The sequence below is a fragment of the Bombina bombina genome, chromosome 7 (genome assembly GCF_027579735.1).
Source record: "Bombina bombina isolate aBomBom1 chromosome 7, aBomBom1.pri, whole genome shotgun sequence".
Taxonomy (NCBI): Eukaryota; Metazoa; Chordata; class Amphibia; order Anura; family Bombinatoridae; genus Bombina; species Bombina bombina.
In genome coordinates this window covers 219,657,227-219,671,019 of record NC_069505.1, presented here as the reverse complement: position 1 = coordinate 219,671,019, position 13,793 = coordinate 219,657,227, and the positions used below count along the sequence as shown (strand labels likewise).

Here is a 13,793-nt window from a genome sequence, read left to right as displayed (position 1 = left end):
AGATATTACTGTAAACATTTACATTGTTTTTATATTCAGATAAAGATCGATCTCTCTAATTTGTATATGTATGTTTGTATAGTACACATGGATCCATGTTAATAATTATGATTTGTTAATAAATGTTTGATAATTTTTAACTCACTTCCAACCTATTTTTAACAGATTTTTATTTAATTTCATTTAATTTGTTAGAGTCTTCCTTTGCCTTCTTTTAGGCGCTTTTGGACTATTGTTGTATTTGTATCTTTGATTAGGGTAAGCTAGATACCCTATTATCCAGGAGCCATAAGGAAGCAGGTTGTGCGCTGGGAGACATTCTGATGATAAACTACTCACAGTCATCACTAATATAAGTGTAATCAGTATAGATACTACTCAGCTCTATAAATCTGTTTGACAAACTATAAGAGACCTAAGTCCCCAGAGGGCGCTAGATGTAATGTTACCATAGAGTTGTATAGATAGTAATACTAATACTGGTACAATGCAATATAATATTCGCAATATGAGTAAACAATTTTTAAAAAAACAAATAAAAAAATTAAATAAAAAAATTAAAAAGTATATATATATATATATATATATATATATATGGAAAGGGGAACCTTATTAAATGTGGCCAAAATCCACTGAATAGTCCATAATATTCCTGGAAAGTTCCAATAGGATATACGATGTTTTGGAATGTCCCCAAAAAAAGATGTAGTAGGGCTTCGATGTTTTCGGCTGCACTCTCCAAATACTGTCCCCAGCTGGAAATAGGACTTCTATAGAAAAGGATGAGAAAGAGGCGCACAGATGTGTGTATCTGTATGAACGGGATACAAGTGAACTGCTGATATTATATGCACAGGGTACTCACAAAGTATACGAGCACACCAATGTGCTTATGGAAACGAGCTGGTAATCAGAGCAAACCAGCTGGCTCTCTCCGGTATGCAGCACTCCGCAAACTCCTGGTAGTGGCTTGCTTGTTTGTAGGCATAGAAATTCAAGGCAAAAGTATTTTATGTAAAACCAAAAACACTTTAATAGTATTGTATAGCATGAAAGCCTTAGAATATCAAAAAGTCATTAACACAAGCAAGGATGTGACAGTGTCAATATTACAACGCGTTTCTCGGCTCTCCTGGCCGTTTCATCAGGCATACTGAAAATGTTTAAAACCGGCTTTTTTATTGCCACCACTACCAGTCAAATCTAAAACACGCCTCTATTGTAGGTGTGTGTTATTGGACCAATCACTCTCTTATGTGACCTAATGTTATGAATACACCCCCATCAGTGCGTATATTATGTCACGGACCTGAATAGCTAACGGGGTTACTAAAACTAGAAAGATTTGTGGAGGGGTGTGTACACCCTTATATCAGGTAGCCAACTGTCTCACTTCTAAATCTGATACCATATTATATTAACACCTGTTATACAAGATGTAATCTCACTGTGACAATGTGTTCCTTAAAATGGAAAGGTACCAATATGTATACACCAAACTGTTTATAATTCGGTATAATAATAAGTGTTACATATGCAAACTCTGCTATAAAATTAAAACTGTGAACATAAGCACCATATTTAAAGGGACAGTATACTGTAAAATAGTTTTTCCCTTAATGTGTTTACAATTGCTTTTTTTACCAACTGCAGAGTAAAAAATGTATGAAAATTAGCTTTTTAAGGTTTATTTCTGTATATTAAAGCTCTGATTTTGTGTTTTGAAGCCACAGCCTAATAAAATAGGTTGAGCTTGTAGGTATAATCAGATCTCATTACAGTATCACATTGTGCACATATACCTGCTTCTTTATCTTATATCTGTCCTTAAAACAATCACCAATACTTTGAGAGAACAATGGAAAATCAACATTTTATTACCTTATCTCTGCTTTATCACACTGGGAGTGTAATTTCTTCTGCTGGCTGTGTTTACAAAGCTTATCTATAGCTTGGACCTGCGGCCTCAAACTTTCAGAATAGGTGGGGATACCACATGCTAAATTAACAATTTCAAATGCCAATATAAGGGTAAAGGAGCTACTTGTAAACAATTTAATACACTCCAGCAGGTAAAGTGGATCATTGGGAACAAATTAAAGGGGAGAAAATTTTTGAGTAAACTGTCCCTTTAACTATGTGTATACGTGACATATATGTAAGTAATTACACCAATATTATTACTAGAGCTGTGTGATAAATCATATTCCAAATATTAATATATGTCCATATTTAAATATATCAATGAGTTGAACAAGTGATTAAAAATTCAATAACTATTGTAAATATGCAGCATATATGCTTCTAAATTACTGTAAATAACTAAGGTGAGCATAGTGCTAATAATATTCTGAATGGGTTCCTATATACAATTGTAAACTTTAGTGCCCTAAATATAACGAGAACAAGAGGGTGTGTTCATCTACATCATGACTATAATTAGTGTTCTCGATATGTACAAAAAGTGCCTACGATTCTAATTCAGTGTCTAATGTGACCATTTCTCTAACAACATCTATATACTATTGTAAACTACAAAGCCTTTAAATTTCTTATAAACATATGTGTGTGTTCATCTAGGTGATAACTAAATTACGTGTTGCCAATAAGTGCATAACGTACCTACGATAATGATAATGTGCCTAGTGACCATATCTCTTAACACATCAAAAACCTGCCAATAGAGGCGTGAAACATATTGCTATATATAACAATTATTATCACATTCATATTCATATAGATAATAATTATACCAATGATGTGACCATTACTTGTACTAAGCTAATTCACATATTGAACAGAAGCCTATCTATACAAAATATTCATTCACAGGGTAAATACCCTTACATTATTAAAAACGAATAAAATATCTTAACCATATATATATATATATATATATGTGAGAATGGAACATACAGATATATACACATATATGCATATATATATATACATATATCTATATATACACATATATACAATACAGTGTTAATTTTGACGGCAAATTTCAATTTAGTCTTAGTTTTAGTCTTTTGACTAAAATGCCATTTTAGTTTTAGTCGTATTTTAGTAATCTGAATTTTTTAGTTTTAGTCTAGTTTTAGTCGACTGAATCTCCAGTAGATTTTAGTCAACTAAAATCTAAGGGGTTTAGTTAAAGTGTAATGCATTATTTAAGCATTTCTCTATAATTTGCAAACTGATTATATACTCCAGGAGTAAACATAACACCTATTATTATTTATGGTATTAAGGTTTAAACATGCAATACAGACACAGATTTAGCTGTTGTGATAAGTAACATCTTTATTAAACTTACAATTAAATAAAACCAAGTTTCATAAACAAACAGAAGTGCAACTTTAAAATATAAAAAAACAAAACTGTAAACTGTATTGAACAAATTACCCAATATAAAAACTTTAACAGTTCTCTGTTAATAATTAAAATAAGTATCAAGTAACTCAACACAACAAAAAGTTTCTGCAGCTAGCACAGGCACAGCATAACTTAAACCCATACTCGTGGTTTATGCTTATTTCTATAGGAAGAATCAATTTAATGTTCACTGATTCAAAAAATTTTCGACAACCATATTAGCACTGCTCTAGAACTTCCAAACTCATCATATACTCCTGGAGTAAAGGTTTATTAACCTGTTTTTATTTATGGTATTAAGGTTTAAACATGCAATACAGATTAAACTGTTGTGGTATATAACGTGTCTTTATCTTAAAATTTAATAAAATGAAGTTTCGTAAATTTTACAAAAGAGCAGTAATTGGATATGGATTGATTATATTTGTCAGCAAATTTTGATTTAGTTTTAGTCATAGTCTTTTGACTAAAATGTCATTTTGATTTAGTTTTAGTCATAGTCTTTTGACTAAAATGCCATTTTAGTTTTAGTCGTATTTTAGTCATCAGAATTTCTTTAGTTTTATAGTCATTTTAGTCTAGTTTTAGTCGACGAAATTAACACTGATACAATATACATATATACAATGTATACATATCAATGTAATCAGTGTAGGTACTTCTCAGCTCTATCAATCTGTTTGATAAACTACTCACAGTCATCACTCATTTAAGTGTAATCCGTGTAGATACTACTCAGCTCTATCAATCTGTTTGATACACTACTCCCAGTTATTACTCATTTAAGTTTAATCAGTGTAGATACTACTCAGCTCTACTAATCTGTTTGATCAGTGCTCCCAACCTTGCTCCCAGTCACCCCCTCTGCCACTTTATGCACCCTCCTCCCAACCACTGAGAGTGAAGTGGGTTCCCTATTGTCTTCCTCACACCTCACTACCTGCCAACTTGACCCAATCCTCAAAAAACCCTCCCTTGACCATAACTCTCCTGCAAACTACAGTCCCATATCACTGCTCCCTCTAGCTTCAAAAATCCTTGAAAACCTATTTTTCTATTGCATAACCCACTTCCTGTCCTCTAACTCATTGCTCGACCCTCTGCAATTTTGGCTTCCACTCAACTGAGACTGCCCTCATCAAGGTTACAAACGATCTCCTTTCTGCTGAAAACAAAGGCTACTACTCTATACTCATTTTACTTGACCTCTCTGCTGCCTTTGACACTGTTGAGCATCCCCTTTTCCTACGGACTCTCAGCTCTCTTGGGCTCTGTGACACTGCCCTCTCCTGGATCTCTATTCTTCTCTATTTACACTTCTTCACTGGGTAAACTTATCAACAGCTATGGCTTCAACTATCACCTCTATGCTGATGATTCCCAAATCTACTTATCCAACCCTGCACTGTCTCCTTCTATCAATTCTCACATTAGTGACTGCTTATCTGGCATTTCCTGCTGGATGGCCTCTCACCACCTAAAAATAAACATGTCCCAGACTGAACTACTTCTAATCTCCCCCTCTAACTCTACTCCAGTTTTTATGTTTCTATCACTGTTGGCGGCACCACTATCTCCCCATCATTCCAAGTCTGCTGCCTTGGAGTCACACTTGAAGCAAATCTGTCCTTCATTCCCCACATCCAATTCTCTCTTCATCCTGCCGCAACCACCTACGCAATATCTCCAAAATTTGTCCGTTTCTGAGCGCTGAAACTACTAAACAGCTAATCCACTCCCTGATAATTTCCTGACTTGACTACTGTAATAACCTACTAACTGGCCTCCCTCTCTCCCACCTCTCTCCCCTTCAATCCATCCTAAATGCATCTGCCAGGCTAATCCACCTCTCTCAATGCTCTATTTCTGCTGAGCCTCTCTGTGAGTCCCTTCACTGGTTCCCCATTCACAGCAGAGTTAAATTAAATATTCTCACCGTGACCTACAAAGCCCTCACCAATGCTGCCCCACCCTACCTGTCCTCACTCATCAACAAATATACTTCAGCCCGCCCCCTAAGATCCAACAATGGCCTGCTCTTTGCGTCCTCTACCATCACCTCCACTCATGCTAGACTACAGGCATTATCTTGTGTGGCACCAACCCTCTGGAACGCACTTCCTCGAGCTGTCAGACTTTCCCCTAACCTCTCCTCCTTTAAACAGTCTTTAAATACCTTTTTTGTTCAGGGAAGCTTATCACCCGACTCAGTAACAAATGAATTTCACTTACTTAAAAGTTTCCCTCATCTATCTCCTCACTAATATCATTCTCACCTTTGCAGTCTCCACCTCCTGTTTCCCATCCTCCTAGCAATCTAGATAGTAAGTTCTCACGGGAACAGGGCCCTCAATACCCCCTGTGTTTGTCTGTAAAATGTTGTATTTTATTGTATTATTATCTCTCTGTTGTACTTTTATCTTTGTACCCATGGGCAGTGCTGTGGAATCTATTGGTGCTTTATAAATAAAGAATAATAATAGTAATAAACTACTCACAGTCATGTCAGTTATCACTCATATAAGTGTAATCAGTGTAGATACTACTCAGCTCTATCAATCTGTTTAATTAACTACTCACAGCCATCACTCATATAAGTGTAATCAGTGTAGATACTACTCAGCTCTATCAATCTGTTTGATAAACTACTTTACTTTGCAATTTACATTATTTATTTTGCCCCCTTGTCATGTAATCTAGCTCAGAAAATTTTCGAGTTTTTAGAACTTAAAATGCACCCTGCTGACTTCTCAAGGCTATTCCTATTATATATCGTTCCCTAATTAGCATTATGTGATAACAAGTGCAAAACAATCGTTTAGATTATGAGTTTTGCACTATAGAGGGTGCGAAATTAATGCAACAAAAGTTGCATTATTTCACCCTCCATAGCGCTGCCCTTACAAGTTTCTGAAAAGCCTCCTTGGTGGCGATAAGCTCCATACCGCATAAAATGTAAGGGCTGCTTTGACGTGCTTGTGCACGCTTTCCTCATAGACATCAATGGGGAGAGAGTGTTAGAAAAAAACTAGCACCTGAAGCGCGGAATGGCGATCACCGTAATGCAACCCCATTGATGTATATGGGGAAAAAAAAGTTACGTTTAAACCTAACACCCTGATATTAACCCCATGTCTAAACACCCCTAATCTGCTGCTCCTGACATCGCCACCGCTAATAAAAGCTATTAACCCCTATTCCGTCGCTCCCTTACTTCGCAGCCACTAAATAAAGTTATTAACCCCTAAACCTCTGGCCTCTCACATCACCGCCACTAAATAAACCTATTAACCCTTAAACCGCCAGCCCCCACATTGCAAAAAACAAAATTAAACTATTAACCCCTAAACCTAACAATCCCCTAACTTTAAATTAAAATCACAATATCCCTATCTTAAAATAAATAAAAACTTACCTGTGAATTTAAAAAAAAACTTAGTTTAAACTAGAAATGAACCTAACATAACTATTATACTACAATTAAAATAACTAACAATTAAATAAACTATATTACACATTAAAAAAGAACTAACACTACTAAAAAATTTGAGTCTAAAATTACAAAAAATAAAAAATACTAAATGACAAAAAATAGCAAACACTAAATTACAAATAACAAAAAAAATTATTCAAAATCAAAACAATTATACCTAATCTAATAGCCCTATAAAAATAAAAAAGCCCCCCAAAATAAAAAAAACCCTAGCCTACAATAAACAACCAATTGCCCTTTTGTAGAGCATTGCCCTAAATCAGCTCTTTTACCTGTAAAAATATACAAAGACCCCCCAACAGTAGAACCCACCACCCAACCAACCCCCCAAAATAAAAAACTTAACTCTAACAAAAACCTAAGCTACCCATTGCCTGGAAAAGGGCATTTGTATGGGCATTGCCCTTAAAAGGGCATTCAGTTCTTTTACATTGCCCTTAAAAGGGCATTCAGCTCTTTTAAAAAGAGCCCAAACCCTAATCTAAAAAAAAAACCACCTAAAAAATTAAGAAAACCTATCACTAACCCCCGACGATACACTTACAATTTCTGAAGTCCGGACATCCAGGCGGTGAGAAGTCTTCATCCAGGCGATGAGGTCTTCCTCCATCCAGGCGGTGTCTTCTATCTTCATCCCGGCTGCGCGGAGTGGGTTTATCCTTGAAGACATCCGGCGTGGAGCGTCCTCTTCATACGGTCACCGCCGTACACTGAATCTTCAATGCAAGGGAGCCTTTTTTGTATTCCTATTGGCTGATTTGATAAACATAATATCACTGGGTATTAATAACCTCTTAACTGTGAATCTGCTGGTACTTTATTTCCAGCCCTTATCTTGGCCAATATGCTCATAAAACACTTAGTCACCATCTTCCTTCTCCAGGTGACCCCCTAAATGAAGTGTAACTGCTTTATTACACTGACTTGAGAGAGGCATTGAAGGAGTTAAGTAGCTTGTTTAGAGTGAAGTGGCCTACTTAATATATAGACTCTTTTAGGTCACTTGTTCCTTTTACAAAGGAAAGCTTTCCTTAAGTCATGCACAACAATAGTCCAAGTTCAGAATACCAGGCAATTGTTCTCTGAACCAGAGATCCACACCCAATATTTAAGTTTTAACCTTCCCATCAGTGACTTGCAGCTATATTCCTCTAAGCAAGGGGGGTCTAAGTCCTGGTTATTTCAGGATCATCTGATTTTAAAACAAAGTAGAAAGATGAACTTATCTGGATATGACCACAGCTCAGTTCTCTATTCTTTAGGAAAGCGCCTAATCCAGGTGCAACCTACTAAAAGGCACACTAAAGACAAACTTTGTCTTTCATGATTTAGATAGAGCACACAATAAAAAAAAACATTTCAATTTCCAATATTATTAAATTGTGCATAGGCTTTTTATTTGCACATTTTCTTAGGCATCAGCTCCTTCTGAGCATGTGCAAAAGTTCACAGTGTATGAGTTTTTTATTTGCTGATGGCTGTCACATGATACAAGGTGCTGCCAATTGTAAACATTTTCAAATTTACTAGTAAAAATCTACTGCTTATTTAAAATTCTTCCACAATTATTAAATATCCCTCCATCTTTATCATCATTTGCAATTGAGAGAGTCCATAGACCTGGGAGACCCCCGGAAACTTCAAGGAACCTTATCAAATCTAATTCGATTATCGCTAAATTTTTAAATTATCAGGACAAGGTATTGTTTCTGCAACATTTTCGCAAAAATCAACCAATATTATACAATGAAGCGAAGATCTTTCTCATTTAAGACTTCTCCTTTGAAACTTCCTCGAGGTGAAGGGAGCTCTCCCCGGTCTATGGCAAAATGATAAAGGCGGGCTGGCAGGCTACGGTCATATACCCTGCCAGACTAAAGGTAATACTCGATGGCCAAACTTTATTCTATGAGTCAGCACAAGAGGCAGAGAAAAAGCTTGCTGAATACGGGGTTAAATAAATTGGCAGAGATCAGCTTTGAGAATTTTATACAATTAGGTCATTATATGGTTACAGGTTTAAACAAAGTTACTTTTAATATTCTGGTTGCATATGTTCTGATAATTTTCTCCCCTTGGTGGACTTGTAGGGGCCTCACCCTTCTTTTTTTTCCCTCGTAGTTGAATAAATGGTTATGGATAATTATCTCAGGCTGACTTCATTGAATGTCAGGGGGATTGTACCTCCTATTAAACATAAAACTATTATATCTCATCTACAGAAATTAAATATGAATATCGCTTTTATACAGGAAACACACAGATTTAGTAGAATCAATGAAATTAAAATCTTCCTGGGTAGGAGAGGTCATTGCCACTCCCTCCACAAATAGAAAAAAAGGAGTTGCAATTCTCCTGGGGAAGAAGCTAACTTATTAAACTTTGCTTACAATAATTGATCCGACAGCCTAATTCTTAAATTTAAGATAGCAAATATAATTTACACTTTTGTAACCTTTATGCACCTAATATCATGGATTCAAAATTTTGGGACTCTTTCCAAGCTAAGATCCTTCAGGTGTCAAAAGGGCACCTGATAGTGACAGGGGACTTTAATATGTCCCCTCGCTACCCCTTGGACAGGTTAAGACGAGGTACTCTTCAAAAGAAAACAAAAAAAGATCATCTAGAATCAAAATTGTTCAATACTATCTTCCAAAATCTTGCAGTGAGAGATATCTGGAGGCTACATTTTCCAGATGCTCGAAATTTCACATGCTACTCCAGTCCTTCTAAATCTCTTTCAAGGATCTTATCTTGACCAGCGATAGCCTGTACAAGATAGGGGCAAAACCCAACATATCAGAAATTTGCATTTCAGATCACGCCCCAGTTCTGTTGGATATTGCGCTCGGGAATATACACAAGCGAGCGGCACGTTTTATCTACCCAAATACTTGAACAAAAATCCCAAATTCAGAAACTGGTTAAAAATAAAAATAGATGAATATCTTCAATTTAACGTCGGTTCGGTTGCCAACCCTTCAATAATATGGGAAGCTGCAAAAGCAGTATTAAGAGGGGAAATCATCGCTTACACAGCGAGGTCTAAAAGGGGATACAGACTCAGAGAAAGAGAAGTCTTAGCTGCAGTAGTAAATGCGTACAATAGATACTTAAATACTCCCTCTCAGGAAAACTGGAGAAGATATTTAGGGATAAAAAAAGAACAGGATACTTTTCTTCTAAAACACACAAAACTGTATAAGTTTTTTAATAAATCAGGTAAATTGCTATCAAAGTTAGTGAAAAACTATAAAATAGAGAATAATGGGAATCAATTTTTTACAACTAGAGAAATTTCTGAAACTTTCTATAATTACTATAAAAAAATCTGCTCCTCTAATCCCTCAGTGAAAGCAGCATCGGAAAAATTCTGGGAGAACAGCATTATTCCAGTCTTTAGCTCAGAGTTTAACTCCAAGTTGTATTCTCCTATTTCAGTATTGGAAGTTTCACAAGCCATACAAACATTAAAAACAGATAAAGCTCCTGGTCCAGATGCATTTCCTAATGAAGTGTATAAGATTCTTGCTCCATCTATTTTCCTCATTTAACAAATTTATTTAATTCTTACTATATAGAAGAATCACGGATTCCCTTAAATTTTGCGGCATCACAATTCTTATCCTTAATCAAGGAAAGGACCCTCTTAAAAAAGATTCCTACAGGCCTATTGCCTTGCTAAATACGGACTACAAATTATTTACTTTTATTCTTGCTAAAAGACTCCAAGAAGGGTTGACTGAGGTTATTCACAAGGATCAGGCGGGTTTCCTCTTTAAACGTAGTTCTGCCGCAAAAATCAGACAACTATTATTACTTATCGATTATTTAAAAAAATCTGATAAAAACAAGATTGAAGATCAACCTGATGCTGCGATACTAGCCATCGATGCAGAAAAAACGTTTCATTGCGTTCATCATGACAATCTGATAGACACTTTATATTGCTTTGGGTTTAGTAATTATTTCCCAAAGTTGATTAAAAAAATTATACACCCAATCATCTACCAGTCTAATTGTTAACGGAATGGAGTCCAGTACTATTATGTTGGAAAGAGGCACTCGGCAAGGTTACCCCCTGTCTCAGTTACTTTTCGACCTTGCAATCGAACCCTTGGCCATTAAAATTAGGCAATATATTGAAGGCATATAAATCAGGAAAAAAAGAGTTGAAACTGGCACTATATGCTGATGATTTACTAGTATATATATCTAATACTCCCTCAAATATTCCAAAGCTCATGAAGCTAATTGATCTATTCAGCCAATTCTCAGGATACACAATTAATACCCTGAAATCAGAAATACTATGACTGAAAAATTAAAAGAATCCATGTTGGAGATCCCTTTTAAGATAGTTACAGCTTCTTTTAGATATTTAGGGGTCAATATATCCGCTGACCCTGCAAATTGGTATTCCCTGAATATTCCTCCAGTCTTTCACAAATTAAAACGTATATTAGGAATTGGCAGAATCTCCCCCTTTCTATCTCGGGGCGCATTGCCTTGCTAAAAATTAAACTTCTCCCCAAAATTCTGTATATCTTACAAAAGCTTCCTATTCTTTTAAAAAGTAATGATATAAAAAATCTTAATAGTGCAATTTGTCAGTTTATCTGACAGAATAAAAGGCCCAGAATTTCTATATATAAACTATTTTCCCGATCTTTATATCTATAACTTAGTCTTCCTCGGTAGTATCACTATACATTGGTTTACAGATCTGGATCCCTTTACAGACAATACTCTAGAAGCTAGTATGATTCAACCATTCTCTCCTCCTTCTCTGATTCATTTACCTTTAAATTTAATTCCAAAACAAGTGAAAATGTATAAACAATTTATACGATAATTCAGGCGTGGAAAAAAATTGTCTCTTGTCGAAATTCAGAGGAAGTATTATTGCATTGTCTTTTTACTATGCATTTGTTGTTTATGCAAATCTACTGTATTTACTATGTCAGTGAAGAAGGCTTCATAAATACTTGTGCTTAAGATTTGGAAAGGGCATTAACAGATGTTATAAATAATACATAAAATAAGCATGGTTTTAGTATAGTGATTGATACTTATGATGCATTATATTGTGAGATTATCTACATGTTTATTACATGTCTTTATTTTCAGGAAACTGCGTCTGCTCCCAGTCCTCCAGCCAATGAGCCTTCCATTGATGTGGAAGACCTGGAGGAATTCTCAAAGAGGCCAGCTCCTCAAGGAGTAACCATTAAGTGTAGAATCACAAGAGACAAGAAGGGAATGGACCGGGGAATGTATCCAACCTATTATCTACATTTGGAAAAGGAGGATGGTAAAAAGGTAAAAAAAATAAAAATATTTTACAAAACATCAGAGAGAAGAGCTCAACCAGAGGAAAAAAACAAAGTCATGATAGCCCTGTATTATCAAACAGCCCCCTCTAGACAAAAAACATGATTCCTCAGCCTTATGTTTCAGCTTCTGTGGGCTTCACCAGTGAGGGACAGCTATATACTTTTAGAAACACTATGCAAGAGAACCATGTCTGGTTGCTGCTACTACCATTATAAAGACAGTTGTTTTGTACATACAATATTAGTTGGGAATGATGGCTATATAAATTAGTTTTTTTTTTGTAACATGAAGAGTTGGCTAGACAAGGATTGAATTATAGATCAATTAAACTATAGTCTTAAAGGCACACTACATACAATTCACACACCTCCCTCTAATTATGGGTGCCGCCAATTTGGGACCTAGGTTTCTCTGCAGACGTGTTCCTGCAAGAGTAGTGCAAACACTTCAGCACTAGATTGCACTGAAAGCTAGATTTCAATATGGCTACTTCTATGACTAGAGGTGGGCAGGGAATAACCTCAATACTATGCCTATAAAATATATTTCATTTTTAATGTCCCTTTAATATAACATTGACAGATGTAGTTTTAATATAAGAAATTGAAGAAAACCTGGATTCTATTTGATTCTAGTTATATGGTATTAAGCAGTCTGATTTTTTCATTACTACTGAACAAATGTCTGTCATTTCATAGGCATATTGAACCCTTCCTGGATTTAAAAAAAAAAAAAAAAAAAAAAAAAAACCTTGCAAAAATTCCATTACAGTTAATAATTCAATAAACACAGGAAAAGATAACTGTTTATGGCACAGCAGAACAAAGTTGCCTATTGTGTTGATAAATATGACAGTATTATGTGATATTTGAAAAAAACACAAAAACGTATCTAAAGTTGGTTATACCCTATGCATGAATAAAACCCAATTTTTTTACTTTCGTGATTCAGATAGAGCAGCAATTTTAAGCAACTTTCTAATTTACTCCTATTATCAAATTTTCTTCATTCTCTTTGTATCTTTATTTGAAAAAGCAGGAATGTAAGTTTAGGAGCCAGTCCATTTTAGGTTTAGCACCTGAGTAACGCTTGCTGATTAGCTTGCGCGCTAACTTGACGCGTGTATAAAGCCGAACTGAGAATATCTACTACTCGCTTGCAATCCTGGGGTGAGATCACATTTGTGGCATATGTTTTAGCGCAACTGCTGAAACCCACATTGCCCGTAAATTCACCTTGCACATCGGGTAAATCACATAACCCGCCCTGCCAGATGATATACTGCCGTAAATTGTATAAACTGGTGAGGTTCAGAAATGTGTGCAACTACACATTTCTGGCATCACCAGTAACTTACGCCAGTATATCAGCTTGCACCCGTAACTAAAAATTAAATAAATATTGAATTTCCCCATAAAAATCTAAACCGGCATATCAAAAATAAACCGACACGTCAAAATGCCATTCAAAAGCCCTAATCTGCAATCCCAATCACTAATAAAATGAATTAATCCTTAAACCGCCATCCCCCACATCACAATCACTTATAAAACATATTAACCCCTAAACCGCCATCCCCCCTGTC

At 35.6% G+C, this 13,793-nt stretch overlaps 1 protein-coding gene across 5 annotated transcripts in view; it reads left to right on the top strand.

The window, feature by feature from the left end:
* Positions 1-13,793, top strand: part of TUB (TUB bipartite transcription factor) — a 406,789-nt gene that overhangs the window by 367,469 nt on the left and 25,527 nt on the right. For all 5 annotated transcript variants that reach the window (XM_053720612.1, XM_053720613.1, XM_053720611.1 and 2 more), the window contains one exon: positions 12,002-12,193. In XM_053720612.1, coding sequence (XP_053576587.1) covers positions 12,002-12,193 — 192 coding nt within the window. The remainder of the gene's footprint in view (positions 1-12,001; positions 12,194-13,793) is intronic.